The sequence below is a fragment of the Xenopus tropicalis genome, chromosome 1 (genome assembly GCF_000004195.4).
Source record: "Xenopus tropicalis strain Nigerian chromosome 1, UCB_Xtro_10.0, whole genome shotgun sequence".
NCBI classification, from domain to species: domain Eukaryota; kingdom Metazoa; phylum Chordata; class Amphibia; order Anura; family Pipidae; genus Xenopus; species Xenopus tropicalis.
In genome coordinates, this window is record NC_030677.2 from 93,377,829 (window position 1) to 93,400,984 (window position 23,156).

At 37.9% G+C, this 23,156-nt stretch overlaps 1 protein-coding gene across 3 annotated transcripts in view; it reads left to right on the plus strand.

The window, feature by feature from the left end:
• Positions 1 to 23,156, plus strand: part of pip5k1c (phosphatidylinositol-4-phosphate 5-kinase, type I, gamma) — a 59,413-nt gene that overhangs the window by 21,428 nt on the left and 14,829 nt on the right. For all 3 annotated transcript variants that reach the window (XM_018091058.2, XM_018091057.2, NM_001127002.2), the window contains 9 exon segments: positions 3,284 to 3,436; positions 5,709 to 6,008; positions 8,550 to 8,755; positions 11,643 to 11,726; positions 14,486 to 14,534; positions 15,274 to 15,358; positions 16,436 to 16,597; positions 17,516 to 17,654; positions 20,247 to 20,279. In XM_018091058.2, coding sequence (XP_017946547.1) covers positions 3,284 to 3,436; positions 5,709 to 6,008; positions 8,550 to 8,755; positions 11,643 to 11,726; positions 14,486 to 14,534; positions 15,274 to 15,358; positions 16,436 to 16,597; positions 17,516 to 17,654; positions 20,247 to 20,279 — 1,211 coding nt within the window.

The window sequence follows — 23,156 nt, forward strand, 5'->3', positions numbered from 1 at the left end:
CCCTTCGACAATTTTATGCAATAATGGATCAGACAAGCCCCAGAACCCTGAGGGTGCCAGCCAGTCCTCAATATTTTAAGAAACTACAAAGAGGTTACAACTTTTAGATAGTGAATATACAATTTTCTTATCTGTAAATAATTCATATTCCAGAATTGATTACATCTTTACAGCACTAGTAACCTTAGAATATATAAACTTCGAATTTACCCATAAATTGGTCTAACCATGCTCCCATTGTAGCATTTTTTTAAACTCTCCGGGAATCCACAACCAAGACACTCCTATATGACACCTCAATTACTAATGCAGTCATTGATGAATTACAAGATTATGGGGAAAAAGATATAGATGAGGAACTATCCATGGGTACTATATGTGCAGCTCATGAAATGGTGATCAGTAGCTGTTTTAAGATGAGGATGAGGGTTTAGAGAACCAACACATAATTTAGTATCTATAAGTGCCAGTTTAAGGTTACTTTTACAAGAGAAGGCAGAGAAATCAATTTGCTGGTCACAACATAAACCAAATCGATTATTAGCTAATAAATTAAAACAAGAAAATGGCTTTTGCTGTGTTCTAACTATTCATACAAAAACAGACAAACAAACTATCACTCCCCCTAAAATTATCTTGGTATTTCACAAATTTTACGACTTTATTCACCTCCGAAACCCTGTCACATAAGAGTTGCATTCCTGAACCAAGTCATATTTCCTAAACTGTCACATTCGGAGCTAAGTTAAGCAAGCCATCCAAAACCTAAAAAATTATTCAAGCCCTGGCCCTGATAGTTTCCTACCTAGCTATTATAAAAAAAAATGTATTTATTACCCCACATTTGACAGTTCTATTCAATTACATGTTGGCAGGACTTGCTATCTAATATCTCCCTTTTACCTTAACTCAATAAAGACTGTTCAGAATTACTGACCAATTTCTGTATTAAATGTTGGCCTTAAATGTATGTCCAGACAAACCATAGATGAAATTTGCAGATTAGTTAATATTATACAAGATGCCAACACTATTAAGTTCCCTCTTCTGGTAGTAATGATAGATATTTTCAAAGCTTTCAGTTCTCTATTCTGGACATATTTATTCAACATACTTCCCCAGTTTAATATTTCATTTCATTTTTAGATGGTCTACGAGTGTTATATAATAAATCAACTGCTACCATAAAAATGTTTAATTTACTACCTTCTCCTATTAAGATCATTAGGGGGACTCATCAGGGTTGTCCTTTATCTCCATTCTTATTCGCATTAGCCATTGAACCCCTAGCAGCACTACTGAGGAATGATTTAATATATCTAGATAAAACAAAAGATCTAGAGCCTATAAATTAAATTTATACACAGATAATCTTTGTATGATAAACCACTGATGAGTCTTCCTTACATATTTTTCATATTTGAGACATTTTTCTATATTTCAGGGCTTCAGGTCAATATCTCAAAAATGGAAGCACTCCCAATCAATATTCCTTCGCATCAGATTGAACTTCTAGAACGTAATTTCTTATGTCAATGGAGAAACCAATCGGTAGTGTATTTAGTATAAATTATAAAATCTTACTCAACTTTATATAAAGCCAAATTCTCCCAAATGCTCAGGGGCATTACTTACCATAACTTTCATATTTATTTTGGGCCTTGTCATTCCCTGTTAATATCACAGAATTGGCTTTATTGCAGTGGGCAATGTTACAATTTATTTAGGAACATAAAATGCATTGAGTTAGCAAATCTACCCTTTTTATATCAGCAATGGGGGTTGAAGGTCCCTAACCTCATGCTCTGTTACAAATCTGCCAGTTAGAGCAGTGTCATACACAACCTGCAAAAACTCTTTAGGTTAATTTTGAAAACGCCACAATTTCCCCTATTTGAACATTTTCCCTTCTTTGGATAACTCAACATGATTTTATCACATACAAAATCCTCTTATTCTATTTTACCTCAAACTGTGAAATATAGTTGGGTCATAAAACACACCGTTTTTTACAGCCCATATTATGCAACTCTGATTTCCCCCTGGACTTTCACCTTCAGCTTTTCAGATAATAATTTTAGGTGATTTACTTACCCCTAGAGGTATACAAACTTTTACAAATCCGAATATTTTTGCTATTGTCAAATTGCTCACTTTTACACAACACAAGGGCCTGTAACACCAATGGTGGAAGGATCCCCTTTTGAATCTTGTTGCAAGCTATCTGAATTAACCTGAGGAATAGTCTCCCAGATTTATACTTGGTCAATAACAATATCCTCCAATGTTGCTGCTAAAAATATGCAATAATGGGAAATTGATCTACAGTGTCCTATCCAGACCACTAGATGGGAAAAAATATGGTCAACAGCATGAAAAATTTACAAGTTTATATTAGTTTGGTACACTACTCCTATCCATATGTTTCTAATTTTCCCCCTACATGCTTTAGAAGCTGCACTTATCAAGGTACATATAACCATTCTTTGTGGTCAGGTAAAGTAGTATGCAAATTCTGGATGGAAACTTTCCAGTTATTGTCACAGATATTTACAAAAAATATTACTCCTGGTCTACAATCAGCTTTGTTACTTCTTCCTATTACAGATTTATTCAAAGATCAAAATACCTTAGCTATGCAAATATTAGCAGCAGCAAGATGGAAAATAGCTTAAACTGGTTAGCTTAACTAAAAATTTGTATAAACCAAATACAATCAATGTCCTTTCTTTTTGTACTATTAGATGACAAAATTGAGTTTCATAAAAAAATATGGGAACTTTCGGAGTAATTTAAGTCTCCATATGTTAAACGAGGTACCCAGGACTGAATATTTGAGATATGAATGATCTGTATATGTTTTAAATATGTTATTCTGTCCTTAATAATCCATTGTGCCTAACCTGTTACAGTCTAGTTAATATTTGTTGTTGAATGAAAAAATGTATGTTAAAATTATGAAGACAATATACTCCAGTTGTTTATAAGAAAAAAAATCTTTATTGTAAATTTTCTCTTAAATTTTAAATTTTTTTTCTTTTATGTGGTACAAACCACAATGTCTTTATACATTTTTTTTTTTGTAAATGTTTTTATTTGAGTTTTTCAGCATATTATATAAAAATCATACAAACATGTTAATTGTCTCCATTAACGGTAAAAAATAAAAAACAATATGATGTCTTAATACATTTAAATGTCTGCCAGACTAGTTGTTTAGAGTTTCTTTATGTTTCTGTTTACAATATGTGCTGATATAATTTACATGTTTTCTCTTTGACAGTATTCCCTGTGTAATGAACCACTGATTGAGCTCTCTAATCCTGGGGCTAGTGGATCTCTTTTTTATGTTACCAGTGATGATGAATTCATAATAAAGACAGTTATGCACAAGGAGGCTGAATTTCTACAGAAACTTCTTCCTGGATATTACATGGTATGTCTTAAAACTTCACTCCTTTTCATCTAGATATTAAACTGGTAAATGGAAACACCCAAGAAAGTTGTTTGTTTACATGCGTTTTGCTATCTGAACCAAGACATCATTCATAACTATTGATGGGTTCCCACTGCAGTGAAGTAAATGCGCAACACTCATTTGCATTCTCTCCACTCCTGTTAAAATATGATATAATAATAAAACCGTAATAATAATAAACAGTATTTCAGTCAAAATACTGATTGTATGTAACAAATTTGGAAGTAAAAGCTTATAATAGCTTAAAATGTTGTGAGAAACCAATACTTACTTTAATCCCAAGTACTCTTGAATCTACTGTAATATATTTATGTTATTGTATATTGTTGACTATGACTTGTTTTATCTAACTTTATTTGTTGTCTAACTAACAATATATTGTTCCACTATAAATAACATGACTGTATGTGAACTTTGTTAGTACATACATTATACAATTTCAAATTAAAATGCATTATATGCAGTTACACATAATTTTTTGTATTAAATCAATATACCTTACATCTTTTCACTAAAAGGCAAAGCTCCATTCCATTTGGAAATTATTCTATTGCCTAAAATCTGTTATGAGTAGATGACCAGCCTCCATGTAAAGTTTAAATACTGGTAAGGCCACTTAATTCCCTTTTAGGACAGTGGGCACAATTCTGGTTGTTTTGCTGTCCAAGCAGGCAACAAATCATCCCCTATTGAAATACCAAGGAGTGGGGATATAAAACAAGTTTCTATGTGCAAAAATGCCTGGGCCTTTAATACAGTAGATGTTGCAAGGCTGAATAAGCCTCTACAGCCCCTCTATGTACAGTCACACAACATTTCCATAATTTATACTGAAAAAGGGGGTTAGCTTCAGCATCTTACCAACTGGTGTCCAAAAATGATTGATTGTCTTACACTCTGTCTTTTTGCGCTTGCCTTTGCAGCTGATGCTCTACACATGTATTCTGAGTATCTGAAAGAGTAATAAATATAATATTAACTGGTGATTTAGACCTATTTAGTTGATATAAAGTTGCATGCTTCATATTTTTTAATCATTTTTAATTTATATGATTTCTCTTCCTTCTGTTATTTATATATTCTGGCGTGGCACTAGATGACTGAGTATTGGACATGGGGATTGGCTTTAAAGTGTTTTTGTCATAATACAGTATTCAGTTTTCTGCTGGTAGACAGAAAGTCAGGTATTCAAAGGTGTAACTAATATTTAATGTTCATATTCTGTTCTGTTTAGTAATGATTCTCTCTCCATTTTTTTCTTAGCTTATGTCTCTCTATTTTTATTTACAGAAGGGTGGGAGGATAGTTCTTGTTAGTTTTTTTTTTTTTATTTTGCAGTCAAATAATTGATGTATTCAAAAGACAACCTCTTTTCATGCTCTTTCTCATTTTACCTGTGTTATGGTGATTGTGGTACATCAACAATGCATTGTTAGGCACCAAATGGTAAGGTTTATGTACTGTTTGCCAACATAATACATAATAATTTAAAGGAGAACTAAAGCTTAACTAAAGACATGAGCTAGAAATGTTGTAAATTATATTTTGTGTTTCTGTACCAGCCCAAGTCAGCCACAGCCCTTTAGCAATGAAGATCTGTGCCTCCAAAGATGCCCCAGTAGCCTCCTGTCTTCTTTTTTGCTGATTCACTGCACATTCTCTGTGCTGCTGTCAGTTACTGAGTTTTGGGAGTGACTCACGATATACTGTATATATAGGATATAAATGTCACAATATAAGGCTGATTAGTAACTAACACAGATGATTACTGCATGGCAGCTCTGAAACCAGTGCTAGTAGCATCAGACTTTAGGGCGCAGACACAAAAAGCGATTAGTCTCTGCAACTTTTAACTAATTCCGTCACGGTGACTAATCGCAGCAACTTTTCTTCCATAGCATATAATAGAAGTCGACGATTCTAAGCACTCATGAGTTTTCGATGTGCAGATTTGTCACCGTGAGTTTGTAAAAAGTCGTGGTGTCTAATCACCCCGTGTGTCTGCACCCTTAATCATCATCCCATTAGGATCAGCTTATATGACCGAAAAACATAATTTTTTTTGCTTGACCCCTAAGCTTAGCTTCTCAACAGCTGCTCAGAGTGCACTGAGCACGTGAGTGTCGCAGACACTTCTAACAGAAGTCTCCATTATGGTCCAAAATGAGTATACTGCTGCACACTGGTGCAGTATATTTAACCTGAATATTGCGCTTTTCTGATCTGACAGAACCTGAACCAGAATCCACGAACTCTCTTGCCCAAGTTTTATGGATTGTACTGTGTGCAATCAGGTGGAAAGAACATCCGTGTAGTTGTCATGAACAATATCCTGCCACGTGTTGTGCGAATGCACTTCAAGTATGATCTAAAGGGCTCCACCTACAAGCGGCGGGCATCCAAGAAAGAGAGGGAGAAACGGTGCCCTACCTTTAAAGACTTGGACTTCATGAATGAAGCTCCTGAAGGGCTTCTTTTGGACAATGATACCTTTAATGCTTTGGTTAAAACTCTGCAGAGGGACTGTTTGGTAAGTTATCACCGGAAAATAATGTTTTTTCTTAATTTGTTTCTATGACGCTAGCATTAAAATGTCAAGCATTTTCTAATCATTTAGGACAGTGCTGTCCAACTTCTGTGGTACCGAGGGCCGGAATTTTTCCGACCTACGTGGTGGAGGGCCGATAATGGAAACCAGTTTTGACCACTCCCCTTTTTGAAACAGCACCCACTTGAAACCACACCCGTGTTATCACATGACCATACCCATATTAATGGTTGTAGTACAGAAAAAAACTGCCATACTCTGCCTGCCCTACCCTGCCTGTGTGTGCCATACTCTGCCTTCCCTACCCTGCTTGTGTGTGCCATACTTTGACTGTGTGTGCCATTCTTGGCTGGTTTGTGCCATACTTGGCCTGTGTGTACCATACTCTGTCTGCCCTACCCTGCCTGTGTGTGCCATTCTTGGCTGGTTTGTGCCATACTTGGCCTGTGTGTACCATACTCTGCCTGCCCTACCCTGCCTGTGTGTACCATACTCTGCCTGCCCTATGCTGCCTGTGTGTGCCATACTCTGCCTGCCCTACCCTGCCTGTGTGTGCCATACTTTGCCTGCCCTATGCTGTATGGCACACACAGGCAGCATACAGTGACACAATGCTGGCACTGCTCCTACAGTCTGCACAATAACTATATATTAAAAAACTTTTTAATTGCCGTACCACCTCAGTATATGTTCTTTTTGTAGTGTGCAGGGATTATTTGTGGGTTTCTACTGCTCCTACAGTCTGTCTGAGGTGTGAACAGGACAACAATGTGGGTGATTACAGCCTGAGCCTGAGGTGTGAACACTGCAGGGGGTGAACAATGCAGAGATTAAAAGGTGTGAACAGAGGTGATTACATATTTAAGCAATACAGCCTGATTACAGCCTGAATTTGAGGTGAGAACCATGCAGGGGGCCAGTTAATCTCAGTACTGATACCATTTAAAGCTTACACAAGAGTAAGCCATCAAAGCAGCCAGACAGGTGGGGGGTCACGGGTCGCATGTGGCCCGCGGGCCGCCAGTTGGACAGCACTGATTTAGGATATACTGTAAATACTGTAAATGTTTTATGAAAAATAAAATATGATTTCCAGACAGCAGCAATGAAGTCTTTATGACATTCTGTCTTTATGACAGAATTTTTCTGGCCTACATGGTGGAGGGAAGTCAGTGTTCACCACTCCCTTTTTTTAAACTGCACCCACTTAAACCACACCCATGTTATCACAAGAGTTTTGGTTTTTTTTTTTACCATGCCCCCTAACTACCACTCCCGTTTGACTAAATTTGGCAGGTCATTTAAAGTTTGAACACATTTCTGGTGGTTTTGGGGTCTTTTTATGTGTTATTGTTCTTTAAACTGCAAGTCTCAGTTCACTCAAGAGACCTGTTTAGCTTATTAGTTACAGTTGTATCTAAGTGCAGGTGTAGCTTGTTAACTTTCTGGGCTTACCACTTATTTAGGCTGATGGCAGACGCGGCGTAGGGCTGTTATTTTGGGCAAGCGGAAAAACGCTTGGGCGAAAATACAGCCCTACGCCTGCTACTTGTGCCTGCACCCGAATAAATGAGATACGCTCGGGTGCAGGCACATGTAGCCGATATACGCAAAAAAACGCGAGAGAATGCAAAGTTCATTCTGGTGCAGACACAAGTAGCAGGCGTAGGGCTGTATTTTCGCCAAGCGTTTTTCTGCTTACCGAAAATATCAGCCCTACGCCGCGTCTGCCATCAGCCTTAATTAAATGTGAGAGACAATGTGCAGCTGAAGCTCATAAAGCTACGTTTTAATTAAGTTTGAGAAACATTTGTATCTTTTTTAGCATTCAGTGCAGGAGATCAATAGGAAATGAGGGACTTTTCAGTAAGAATCCGGGACTGCAGGTTGAGCTGTCAAAAGAGGGACTGTCCTGCAAATATCGGAACAGTTGGGAGCTAGGCCATACTCTGCCTGCCCTATGCCACCTGTGTGCGCCATGCTTTGTCTGCCTTATGTTGCCTGTGTGTGCCATACTTCGGCACACACAGGCAGCATAGGGCAGGCAGTACATACAATGACACAATGCTGACACTGCTTCTACAGTCTGAGGTGTAAACAGGTAAACAATGTGGGAGCTTACAGTCTGAGCCTAAGGTGTGAACAATGCAGGGGTGAACAGTACTTGGGATTACATGTTTAAATAATACAGGGGTTTACAGCCTGTATTTGAGGTGTGAACAATGCAGGGGGCCAGTTAATCTCAAAGGTAAGCAGGCACAGCAGCCAGACAGGTGGGGGGCCGGATGCAGGCCACCAGTTGGACAGCACTGCGTTAATATTAAAGACAGTGTTATACATTGCAGTCACAAGGGCTGCCCAAGTGGTATTTTCTATGCCTTGTTTTTGATTTGGATACACTGTGAAGCCGTAGCCGATATATTGCCTGCACTATACCTTGTTCACCACATTGTTAAATATTATTTTTGGTCAGTTCAGAGGCTGAACGTGTACTTTGACATTTTTCATTTATTCATTGGTTAGGTACTTGAAAGCTTCAAGATTATGGATTACAGTCTTTTGCTAGGAGTGCATAATATGGAGCAGCAAGAGCGGGAGCGGCAGACAGAAGGGGCACAGAGTCAGGCTGATGAGAAAAGACCAGTGGGACAAAAAGCTCTATACTCAACAGCTATGGAGTCAATTCAGGGAGGAGCAGCTCATGGGGAATCTATAGACACAGATGATACGTGAGTACATTACTTCAGAAGCAACATTGTTCATATTACCAGTTCAGTTTTACAGGAGATGAAGCTTAATTGTTTACTAGGAAAGTAACATCCTGCTTGTGTGAATGAGGGTTATAAGAAGCCCAAGGGTCAGTTTTATGAGGAGCAAGTTATTCTGCAGCCACTCCAGTGTGTGGTCGAAAGTCAGAGAACCCCTGTTTGCGGAGAGTGCCCAGATCGTAATTAAACCCAGGTACCAGCACATTTAAAACTTGCACATTTTTATAAACTGTGTGCTCAGATCAGAATAAATGAAAAAATTGTGTTTTCAGACAATTCTTGGTGCCGACAACATTTTATTGTGTGCTGGCCTTGAAATTTGTGTGCACATGTAAAAGCAGATATCACTCTACTGCAGACCCACTTCTCCTGATTCACCCTAGGTAAATTGTACTCTAAATACTATCCCACAGGTTATTATGCATCTTCTGATTCAAAGAAAGTGGGAGTAGCTTTTGTTTTACACAAGGATTGTCCCCTACAGGTAAAAAAAAATGATGAGTGACCCGAAGGGCCACTATCTTATGTTGGAGGGTACCTTAGCAGGTCAGTTGAAAGAAACACAGGATTTCTTATCTCCTTTTTTGTAAAAATGTTCTTCGGTATCAGACTTCCCAGAATCCTTCATTCTTGGGGTCAGGAGTCTGTGCAGCTCTATCCTGCTCCCCACTTCACTCCTTCACTCCCCCTCACATCAGAATCTATGCTACCAACCCCTAGAGCTGCAGCAGGAATCTACGGGAGACCAAGCTAAAATGGCTGCTGCTATCTTAAACAAAGGAAGCTTCTGTGGCACCCGGTGATGTACCTCATGCATTTTGGTTCTGTCCCCCCATACAAAGGCTTTGGGACAAAGTACAAGATTTTCTGACACACCAAGTACCAGACAAAGGATATACTCACCTTTCTCCTTGGCAAAGCTATTAACGGACTTACCAAATCACTGCAGAAACTTGCCAATCATGTTTTGACTATCGTTCGGATTGGCATTGAATCTAAATGGAGCCCTCCCCTCATGGAAAGAACTTTACTAAAAATTTAAAGCAACAGGAACTTTGAATATAGAATTGCATTTTTGCACCATATGGTACCTAAAGGTCTGGACTGCTTGGAGATATATACATAATTAATATTATGTTTCAAATACACCTAGCAACATTTATGGTTATGAAGTTTAAGCTATGTGTCACGCACGGTATCCCAAAACTCAGAACAAGAGCCAAGGTCCCGGTCTGAGCTCACTCTTCTGCCTATAACAGCCACCTTTCACTACTCAGGTGCCGCCAGGACTTATTGTGAAAGGACCAGGGCTAATGTTCTGAGCAGGCTAGGGAACCTATCGTTTACGCAAGGTTTGGGAAGGAGAGACGATGTGAACAGGCCAAGGTCAAACCGAACAGGCAGCGAAGTACAAAGTCAAATTCCAGAAACCGTAGTCAGAAACAGGCAGAAGGTCAGTACAGGCGGCAGTCAGCAAGGTCAGGGTCAGGCAAGGGTCAAAACATGAATCAGTATTAAGAATAGCAGAAAGCAGTAACCAGGAGGCAAAACCGAAGTTGGGCGACAAAATATGCGCAGGCGCCTTTAAATATTTGAAATTTGCGCCTTGCGCGATGACGTCACACGTCGCGTATGGAGAGGCGGGCGTCCTTGCCGCCCCGCTAGACCACCAGGTACTCTTACACTATGTGATTAACATTATAATGTTTAACTTATCTTCTGTACAGTATACTCTACCTTTGTTTCCTTTACAAAAAAAAGAATATATTATTTATAATATTAAATTGTGTTGTTTAAGCCTTGTCATAGATGGTTAAACTGTTTACATTGAATTAGATATCACAAATGTTGCAACTTTTGCACATAAACCAAATACTTTGGTTTATTGATTTTTGGCCTGTTTCTGGTGCCTGCCCTGACATACATTTGTGCATGAATTTTAACTAGAAATGTGTTTAAGGCTTTTAGTACTGTAACTGGCGCGGCTTGTGCTTCATTAAAATACCAGTTTTCCAGTGAGTTTACTTAATAGAACAATTAAATAATTGATCTTATCCCTGGAGGTCTCTACTGATGGGAACAAACACCAGTGCTGTACTAAAAAAATAACATTTTTGCATTCCTTTTTGCCATGTGCTCCTTATAGGTACAGAGCCACAGGTATTAAGAACATTTAGAAAATTTGTGGTGGAAAGCATTCTATTGGGAACAGGGATTAGAATGTTCCAAAATATGGCAGTGCAATTTAAAAAAAAAAAAAAAAATGGTACAGGTATGGGACCCATTATCAAGTTCCAAACTACTGAATGGCCATCTCCCATAGACTCTCTTTTAATCAAATGAGTCACATTTTTAAAAATTATTTCCTTTTATCTCTTTAATAACACAGTACCTTGTACTTGATCCTAAGATATACATTATACTTATTGAAGCCAAAAGAATCCTATTGGTTTAATTATTGTTTAAATACTTTTTTAGTAGATTTAAGGTATGGAGACCCAAATTACGGAAAGACTGCTTTTCTGGAAAACCCCGGGTCCCAAGCATTTTGGATAACAGATCCCATACCTGTACACCATATTGCAGAAATTCCCCTTAATTACTGTGTGAGAAACCGAGTGAACTTCTTTTCAATATCATGTTCCACTTGCAAATGTGTTGATAACTTTGTATTTTTTTTTTTTTTTTTTAAAAAGGTTTTCTTTATGATTAGGAAACTCATTTATCTTTCTACTGTTTTTCCAATTTGTCATTTGGGTGGATATTGTCTCTATACTGATGCGAAGCTGCAGGTGCAACGCATATAAGACTTGAACACATTATAATAACCTCTGTTTTTCTCTGTTAGGATGGGGGGAATCCCAGCTGTTAATGGCAAAGGAGAGCGTCTGTTATTGTACATAGGAATTATTGATATTCTACAATCTTACAGGTAACGTAAGTTAGCAGCTTGTTTTCACAATCACAAATGTTGTAGAAGTAATACTCTGTTTTGTTTTTTTTTACACACATTCCTTCGGTTTACCACAACAGTTATTAGCAAAATGTAAATTGAATTGGTGTTTTACTTACATTACAGGGCTATACTCTTTAGTATGTGCTAAATCAGTTTCTATCTGTAGAAAAATTAAGAGCGAATAAAGGATAATTCCTTTATTTATAATGACAAGTTTACATGGCTTTTTATAGAGATTGTTCATCATTTAGATTAGTCCCTGCCCCAGTGGAATTTGTTATCTAAGATCTTTATCGCCTATGTAAAATTGTTTTCCTTATGCTTTTTTTCTTTTCTGTTTTCTATAAAGCTCTCACTATCTTTTAGGCTAGCAATCCACAACTTCCCTTATTATAGACCTCTATTGCCCTTAAGGTGGCCATACATGTTAAGATCTGCTCGTTTGGTGGGGGTCACCATATGAGCGGATCTTCTCCCCATATGCCCACCTAGTGTGGGGGATATTGGGCTAATTTTATCGTTTGGCCCTTGGCCATTACAGCAACGTGCATAGGAGCTGTCGAACCAAGGACAGCATCAATGAGCCCATGCAGTCCCCAAAATGATGAAAGAATCAAATGATCTAATTACAACAACGGGCATAGGAGCAGTCGGAGCAAGGACAGCATCAATGAGCCCGTGTAGTCGCCAATGTGATGAGACAATCATACACAGGCAGATAAGCTGCGGAATTGGTCCAAAGAACTCAAATCGGCATCTTAAAGGACATGTAAACCCCACAGACAATCAGTGAATTATACTCCTCTAGATATAGAAGGATTGTGCTTAAAAAGTTGTGTTTCTGACTGATTTATTGAGAAATTCCACAAAAACCCCACTAGCCCCGACCATCCGTTTCACTTCCTGCTGGCTGAATTCTCTGGATGAGCTGGGGAGCCGGCGGCCCTCCGTACCCTGCACTTTAGGATAGGAACCAATCAGCAGCTAGGCTGACCTGATAGGGAACTGAAGCCTGTCTGTGCTTGTGTGAGTGCAGGGCTGTGATTGGCTCTCCCCCTCCTACTGTGCTTCTGGCAGGGACCGTTAGGACACGCCCACTCTTCATTTCACACTGGATGGAGAAGTGATAGGATCTATAGGGTGCTCCACTAAAGGGGCTATTTTTACAGAGAGGATTAATTTTTAGCACAAAGGGAAACCAGCACCGGATATTATTCATAATTGTCTACAAAATTAGGGTTTTTCCCATTTATCCAATATGTCTCCTTTAATAGTAACACTGCAGCATCCCCTTAATTACTTAGATTTTCCTCTCCTCCTGTAACCCACTCAGCCCCCTCCCTCGGGAATTTGCTTTGGCTTTTGGCTCCTGGGCATGCTCAGTTTTTCTTAGCTCAGATTACAAACACACCCATTCTAGCAGCCAATGAAGAAATGGCATTCCTGGTTCCCACAGAAACTCGGCTCTAGCTGTCTGCTCCTATTTTTTTATCCCAACCTCCTCTCCTGAACGTGGCTTAATTGTGCTCAAACAAAGCAGAAATTATTATCAAAGACAGTTATGCCTACGTGAGCCTGCTTTTTTGAACTACCGTAATTCACAGACAGTAAGGCTAAATACACAAACCTGTGTGAAATATGTATGCTTTTTTTCTTTACCTAACTGATCGCATGATGCACTGTAGGTCTGTAGCTATTAATGCTGAACAGAATAAAAGCTTTCCATAGTAGAGGGGATCATTTGGTACAAATCCAGAGTGGATCTTGGGATCATTGGGATACGGACCCAGTGGGGAGCAATTGATTGATTAAACCATATGTAATGGAACATATTAAAATGAATTGCATGACAAGTCCATGTGAAACTCTCCTGTTTATGTAACCTGAGTCACTGCATGGGCCTGGGTGCAGGCACGTGGGGATTTTTTTTGACGAAATCCTCTGTATTTTCCTGCACCTGGACTGATGCAGTGGCTTCAGATGCAGGCACATCTGAAAAGTGATCAGAGCTTAGGGGCTGATTCTCGGCCTGCATTTATCCACAGACTCAGACCTGTCTGTGGATAAATGCAGGCCGAGAATCAGCCCCTAAGCTCTGATCCGAGAATCAGCCCTGTGTGGCTTAAAGTGGACTTGTCACCTAGACATAAAAAGCTGTATAATAAAAGCCCTTTTCAAATTAAACAAGAAACCAAAAATCATTTTTTTATTAACACATCCATACTCATTATAAAAGCATTTAAAAATCCCAGCTGTCAATCATATATTGCCTGCCCCGGTGGGGCAGACAGTTACTTTCACTTTCAATTCAGAACTTTTTAGATGTTGCTGCATTCGGATACCTCTCCCTCCTCATTATGTCATTTTGTAACCAGTGCATTGACATGGGCATTCAGGTCCCCCCCTCAATACTGGCACAGAAACAAGATTTTGGCAGGATGCAATGCCTGCTTTGATAACAGTGTCCACAAAACGGTTGCTTGCTGCAATTGTGAATTCCAAGGCTGAAGAAAATAAGATTTAAATAATTTATATAGTGTAAGTAAAATTTATTTTGCTTTACAAACACAATAGAAAACAATTTGGAATTATTTTTTAAGGTGACAGGTCCCCTTTAAGCCTTACAAAAAGGAGGCTGAATGTCTCCGTTTTGCCTTTACTTAGCTACCCTTACATAGTCTTGTGCATGAATTAAAGTTGGGATTAATCATTAATATTTGTAATTTCTCTTTCAGATTGATTAAGAAGCTGGAGCACACATGGAAAGCATTGGTGCACGATGGGGTGAGTCCTAATAATCTGCATTACATATTCCTGTTTTATATTGCAGTCTTAAATGATCCCTTTTGAGCCTTAGCACAGCTTTCCTCACTGTTTTTTTAATTTGCAACCTTAAAGGAGACATTATATGAAAATCAAGAATGTGCCAGTGCATTATACTCCTAAATATACAAGGAATGTGCTGAGAAAAGTATTGTTTTGTGTTTATTTATTGAATTTTTTTCCAAAACCCTACTCACCCCTCACATCTTTTCAACTTAATGCTGCCTCCTTTCCCAAGCTGTGCAGGGGAGCCGGCAGCACTTGGCACGCTACACTGCAGGACAGGAAACAATCAGCAGCTAGGCTTACCTGATAGGGAACTGATGCCTGGCTTTGTTTGTGTGACTACAGGGCTGTGATTGTCTATCTCCCTTTTATTGTGCTTTTGGCAGGGACCAGACGCTCACCCCTCATTTAAACCATGGACAGGGACCAGGGAGGATCTATAGGGAGCTCCAATAAAGTGGTCTGTTTTTTATGATGATGATGATAATTTTTGGCACAGAGTAAAATCAGCACCATATATTATTTATTATTGTTTTTTATGCTATATGTCTCCTATAATAGGCAGCATGGTTATGTGATGATTTTTCATGAAAAGCCTAGGGATCCTGTCATGATTTTTTATGGTGTACTGTTTCTTGTAATATATTGCATATAAATGCTGTAAATAACTCCAGTTCAATTTTTCAATTTTAAGGACACCGTGTCTGTACACAGGCCCAGTTTCTATGCTGAACGCTTCTTCAAATTTATGACCAACACAGTATTTCGAAAGACTTCTTGTGAGTACTGTGCCCTGGTGTTAACCAATTGTTTGCATGTATTTGGTGCTGATATGTAATGGGAAAAAAGGGTGCAGACCTTTATTTTTTTCTCTTTGTTTATGTATTAATCTTTTAATGGAATAAAGAATATACAAAAAAAAATTTTTTTTAGCACTGTATGCCTGGCAGACTGTAGGGGGTATTGTTATGATGTGAGATATATATATATATATATATATATATATATACTGTGTGTATATATATATATATATATATATATATATATATACTGTGTGTATATATATATATATACTGTGTGTGTGTATAATATATATATATAGTTGGGCTTGTAATAGAACTATCTCAGGATACTTTCCCTGTATACCGCTACTTGATCTGTAAAAGAGATAAAGGAGCAGAATGCACTGGATTTTATCAAATTTGCATTGTGACATTTGACACATTTATCAAATAAAGACTTTTATAGTGATGTTTGTTTTGTTAGCTTACTTTTATATGCAACCAGGCCCACATCACTCACTCAATGGCAACACTATACAGGTCCCCCCTTTTTTTTTAAACTAATTCCAACAATAATAATAATAATTCTGTACTATTTTTAATACAGGTTTAAAGGCAAGTCAACCCAAAATATAATTTTTTGCCTTAAAAAAGAAAACATAATTCTAAGCAACTATGCAATATACATTCATTATAAATGTATAATTTTTTTACGTTATTTGTATATATAATTTCCACTATAATCTACCCTTTTTTATTCTCTGCCCTGGTGGAACTTTTGAAACAATGTATCACAAGCCAGCAGATTGCCAGACCTGTCTTGCTGGGGGAGACTGACATTTGCAACATTGTTTAAAAATAACTAGGAGTTTAATAAATGCTGCCTTCAATAGCAATTACATTTACAAATAATTTTTAAAGCACTAAAATTAACACTGGAAAGTTGCTTAGAATCATGTTTTCTTTTATTTGGCAAACAACTATTTTTGGGGTTGACATTCCCTTTAAATATACTGTTGAAATATATATGTTTTGGTGCCGGCTGCTAATACATAACTACTTTTTATGTAATAGCCCTGAAATCCTCGCCTTCCAAAAAGGGACGCAGTGCTTTGCTGGTACCCCGACCCCTAGGGACATCAACAGCATTATCTGCAGGACAGATTCCAACAGAGCAAGAAGACGGGAAATATGATCTGCGTATTGCGCGCAGTTTCCCCACTCTGGAAGATGAAGGTGAAAAAGATAAATACATTTACAAATGTAGTGGACCTAAGGGAATTGCAAAATTATCTCTAAATAAGACTGTTGTGGCGTTGCACTAGGTTAATCAAGCCTCTGTCACTTCACTACTGTATTTAATACAAATAACAAATATTACAACACAGATAGTGAAAGCTTGTACTAATGAGGATAAAGTGATAAAACGGAATACCAATATAACTCACTTAACAGTGCTTATGGTATGCACAATGTTAGTAAAAGTACTTAATACTGTCTCATCTATTTTCAGTTATATAATATCCCAAAGATATACCAAGCTGAGATTACATAAGATTTTCTTTTATTAGCCAAAGTGTTAATTGGTAATTTATGTTTAGATCATCTTTAAAGGAAAACAGTAGCTAAAATAAACCATGCCCCTAAAACATCAAAAAGAATATTTTATATACCTTCATGAACATATTGATTTTGAATTAAATTGCATTTGCTTATTTAAAATAGTAGAATGGGAATAGTCTTTTTTGCACAGTTTATACAATTTCCCTTCATAATATTTTTACCAAATAATTTTAGGAGTATGTTTTTCTTGGCAGTTTTATGGTTAATAAAAAAAAAAAAAAAGCCATCATTACTCTTCAGTTTGGAATCCCTTGCTGCAATGCACCATGTGAAAAATGTTACTTTAAGGTAGCATGCCAAAAAAGTACATACAAAACACGTTTTCTAAACATCTTTTCACTTAAACATTTATTAAACTTACAGTTTGGGTACATATTTGTGCTATGATAGTTCCCTAGTCCTGTCCCTGCCTCTAATCATTGACCTCTGTAGCCTGTATATGGTACAGTATATACAATCATGTCTGTCGTCCGGTGTAAAAATGCATGGTGTGGAAAAGGTGAAGCTTATTGCCACTTTCTTACTATGAAGGTCGATTTGATCTCTTGCCCTGCACACCACCATCATTTGAAGAAGCTACAACAGCCTCTATAGCTACAACACTGTCATCCACCTCGTTGTCAATCCCAGAAAGATCACCTTCCGAGACCTCAGAACAGCCTCGTTACCGGTAAGAGAATAAATTGTGGTTAAGAAACGGTTATTTCAAATGGCTAATCATGCATTTGGGTTATAGTTTGCATTTTATACAGATGAAAAAAAAATTAGAGGTAGAACAAGGATAAAAATGTTAACAGATCACTGATCACTATAGAGGTAGAACAAGGATAAAAATGTTAACAGATCACTATACAATTCCAGGTCCCAAGCATTCTGGATAATAGATCCTATACCTATAACTGTGTAGCCTGATCATGGTCATCAGGTCCTCCATTCTGGTATATACACAAGATTTTGGCATGCCGCAAATCTTGCCTTGATAACAGCTTCCACAAAATGGTTGCCTGCTTGCTGTAATTGTGAATTCCAAAACTCATTTAATAATACAATCACAAGGGTGCAATGTAAGTACATTGCACCATTGTGATTGAATTATTGAAAGAATTTATATGCCGAGGACTTCCCGTAGCCTCAGTTGAACTAAAGAACTGTTTTAATATTGAGGTGATATCTGTCCAACATAGGGAAATATTTAAAAGAAAACATGAATCTGTGGTTTACCAACTTAAATGCCTCTGTAGCATGTGTAGTTTCTTTTGTAACTAAACATCTGCAGAAGGACCCATGTGCACCACAATTCTCCAATAAATTCACCTCTGTTTTTTTTTTATATTTGAAGTTGCAAATAAGAGCCTCTGATCTTTCTCCACAATCATATTTAGTATCCAGTGAGCCCTTCATTTGTACATCGGTAAGTGTTCCTGCTTACAGCTGAGTCTTCGAAACCGGACACTGCAGGGAGGTTATTGTCATTACTTTAATTTCATTAATTCAAATCAATTAATGTAATTTATGTTTTTACAAACGTTTAACAGCATTCCAACTGTTTACAGTAGGTGTTCTTAGTCAAAACTAAGAACAATTATATGACCTGTAGAAAAATTGTTATAAGAGATGGTGAACCTTTGGTGTTTTTTCTCAATAAAAGCATTCTGTACTTAGTAATAAGAAAAAACTTCACACATCTGCTAAAGGGGTTTCTTTGTGTCTTTTGCTCTTGAAATGTAGAAAATGAGGTAGAGGTGAAATTTGCTACATTTGAAGTCCAACCCAGCTGTGCATACAGACCAAAACTGCTTTCAACTATTAACATTTACACATACTTTTTACATTTACAAGTAACTTTTTAAATCACTGAAATTACTGAAAAGTTGTTTAAAATTATATTTTCTTTAAAGGACAAGGAAAGGGTATGAAAAAGTTAACGTCTAAAGTCAGATATGATGCAATCTGCCTTGCAATTCCCCTCTGTATTAAGATCGTTTTCACTTTAGTTCCTGCAATTTCTGCGAAACTGCTAACTTCAGCATTTGGGTAATAGTTTGCATTTTATACAGTTGAAAAGAAAAAAAATTAGAGGTAGAACAGGGATAAAAATGATAACAGATCACTGAAAAAATGAATTTCTACCCCTTTTTGTTATACAATTCCAGGTCCCAAGCATTCTGGATAATAGATCCTATACCTGTTTATCTGTTTATGTCACTGTCTATAACTGTGTAGCCTGATCATGGTCATCAGGTCCTCCGTTCTGGTATATACACAAGATTTTGGCATGCTGCAAATCTTGCCTTGATAACCGCTTCAACAAAATGTTTGCTGCCTGCTTGCTGTAATTGTGAATTCCAACTTTTTACTAACTTTTTAAGTCACTGAAATTACTGAAAAGTTGTTTAAAATTACATTTTCTATAAGGGACAAGGAAAGGTTACGAAAGAGTTAACTTCTAAAGCCATATGATGCTATCTGCCTTGCCATTCCCCTCTGTATTAAGATCATTTTCACTTTAGTTCCTGCAATTTCTGCAAAACCGCTAACTTCAGTGACAAAAATTCCCATGATGTGTCTCTGTTTCGGCAAGATTGGTGGCCATGAGCAGAATAATGACGGATCAGGGAGAGCATTACAAAACTTCAGAAGCCTACTACTTCAGGAGAACGAGCACTGCCAAGCCCTACCCTCTTAAAGTGTGCACCAATAGCAGCAGCCCAGTTTGGTTGCCATGCTGACGCATGAAGCTAAAAAAGAAAGACACACCAATCAGCAGGTCCTTATTACCGAGTCCTGCCTTGAGCTGATTGGTGTGTCTTTTACTCCAGCTCCTGCCCCCTTCTACAATTTAGCTGTGTCCTACCAGCCTGCTTGTGCTGTTATTGTTGCAAGTAGCAAAAATCAGAGCATAAGCTTCATAGATGTGCTCGCATCCAGGGGAGGCACAACGTTATCGCGTGCACATTTAGTTTACCGGCGCCATCTTAATGACATCATTCAAGCTAAAATGGTGGCCGCAACTAAGGGAGAATAGCAGTAAATTTGAGACTGTGCTACGGAAGAGAGGGGCGGTATTTAAAAAAAAATCAACGATCAGGTACGTTCAAGTGGCTTCTATAAGATAGTGTGAAATTTAGCAGCAGCCTTTCCTTGTCCTTTAAGTAGGCAGTTTTTGTGGGGTTTAAATCCCATTTGACAATGCAGAATTTATACAATTGGTGACTTGTGGTGATTTGGGCCATTTTTAATCTTCTTACCCTTTCTCCTGTAGGAGGCGCACTCAGTCTTCAGGGTATGAAGCTCGGTAGGTAATTTCACACTTCAGTCATGCTTTCATGTATTGGGTTCATTCTGTGTTGCACAAATAGAAGATGTGATCTAAAGTGCTCAAGGAAAAAAATAAATTTTTAAGGTTTTTAATTTAAAATTTTAACCCTTTCAATGCCAGCTGTTTTGGACAAAGCGGAACTCCTACTGCCAGACAGTTTTTCAACATTTTGCACTGTTTTACTTTAGGGGCCTTTCCTCGGGGGGACTTTTAGTTTACCCAGGAAAACAATATTTCGTTTTTTTCAGGACAACCTAAGCTTTTAAAATATGGTATAATTTTTGTGTAATTCCAATTCTGTAACAAGATATAGGCTTCTAAATGTGTTAAAAATGAAAAAAAAAATATATATATATATATATTTTCCGTAATATAAACACACACCCAAAACAAAAATTATTTTATGCATGACAATACAACTGATTTGGAAAGTCCCATGTCTCCTGAACGTGCCAATACCAAATATATATAGTTTTATGGAGATTTCTCACTTGTATAGGTCAAAAACTCCCTGCAGTACATTACCAAATTTCCTAAGCACTGCTCCAGAAAGCTGAATACTTTTTATATTTATATACTGAATAGATTTTAAGGCAAATAATTTCACTAACAGAAGGTTTATCCCAGATAATTATACATTTTTAGAAAGAACAGATTCTGGGGAATCCAGAATAGGCACAACTGTCTGTCTACTCCAAACTACCAAGTTGCAATGCTTTTCTAAATTTATTGTTTTTTTTCAAAATTTGTGAATTTTTAAAAATCGCTTCAAAACTTTCAGTCTATAGTATCTTATCTCCTAAAGGTCATAAAGTAACCTGAACAGTTTGATGCCCAATATGTATAGGTTTACCTAAGTATGTGGCATGTAGGGGCCCCAATGTGAACATACCCCCATATGATCTGTCATTTCTGCAAAATCAACATCATTATATGTGGGATAACGCTAGTAAAAAGTACATTCACCCCAGAAAGTCATATATTTTTTGTAAAGTACACATTTCTCCGAATCTAAAATGGGTACCCATGTCTTTCTACTCCAAAGTACCAAGCCACAAAGCTTTCCTAAGTTTGACGATTTTTATGGCATTTCCAAAAATCACCTCAAAACTTCCAACATGCAGGACCTTATTTTCTACAGGTCATTAGGTACCAAAATAGTAACATAGTAAGTTGGGTTGAAAAAAGACATATGTCCATCAAGTTCAACCATAATGCCTATATATAACCTGCCTAACTACTAGTTGATCCAGAGGAAGGCAAAAAAAAACCCCATCTGAAACCTCTCTAATTTGCCACAGAGGGGAAAAAATTCCTTCCTGACTCCAAGATGGCAATCGGACCAGTCCCTGGATCAACTTGTACTAAGAGCTATCTTCCATAACCCTGTATTCCCTCACTTGATAAGAATCCATCCAGCCCCTTCTTAAAGCTATATAATGTATCAGCCAGAACGACTGATTCAGGGAGGGAATTCCACAACTTCACAGCTCTCACAGTAAAAAATCCTTTCCAAATATTTAAATGGAACCTCCCTTCTTCTAAACGGAGTGGATGTCCTTGTGTCCGTTGGAAGGACCTACTGGTAAATAAAACATTAGAAAGGTTATTATATGATCCCTTTATATATTTATACATAGTTATCATGTCACCTCTTAAGCGCCTCTTCTCCAGTGTAAACAGACCCAACTTGGCCAGTCTTTCTTCATAACTGAGACTTTCCATACCCTTTACCAGCTTAGTTGCCCTTCTCTGGACCCTCTCTAACTCAATAATGTCCCGTTTGAGCACTGGAGACCAAAACTGAACAGCATATTCTAGATGGGGCCTTACCAGCACTCTGTAAAGGGGAAGAATAACCCCCTCCTCCCGTGAATCTATACCCCTTTTAAAATAGCTCAAAACCTTGTTTGCCCTTGCAGCTGCTGCCTGGCATTGCTTGCTACAGCCAAGTGTATTATCTACAAGGACTCCAAGGTCCTTCTCCATTATGGATTTGCCTAGTGCAGTCCCATTAAGGGTATACGGGGCTTGCATATTTTTACATCCCAGGTGCATGACCTTACATTTATCCACATTAAATCTCATCTGCCACTTAGCTGCCCAGATTGCCAGTTGGTCAAGATCCTGCTGCAGGGATGTCACATCCTGGATAGAATTGACTGGTCTGCAGAGTTTTGTGTCATCTGCAAACACTGATACATTACTCATAATACCCTCCCCTAAGTCATTTATGAACAAGTTAAACAAAAGTGGACCCAGTACAGAACCCTGAGGGACCCCACTGAGAACCTTACTCCAAATAGAGAATGTGCCATTAACAACCACCCTCTGTACCCGATCCTGTAGCCAGTTTTCTATCCATGTACAAATGACTTCACTAAGACCAATAGACCTTAGCTTAGAAAGCAGTCGTTTGTGGGGAACGGTATCAAATGCTTTGGTAAAATCCAAATAGATTATATCTACTGCATCCCCACTGTCCAGCTTCTTACTTACCTCATCATAAAAAGCAATTAAATTGGTCTGACATGACCTGTCCTTCATAAAGCCATGCTGATTACTGCTTATAATGCCATTCTCCACTACATAATTTTGAATGTGATCCCTTAACAAGCCTTCAAATAACTTGCCCACCACGGATGTCAAACTTACAGGCCTATAATTGCCAGGCTGAGATCTTACTCCCTTTTTAAATATAGGACTGACATTCGCCTTCTTCCAATCCTTAGGTACCATACCTGATGAAAGAGAGTCTGAGAATATCAGAAACAAGGGCCACTGCAATTCTGCCCCTAGCTCTCTCAATACCCGAGGGTGTATTCCATCTGGCCCAGGTGCCTTGTTTACATT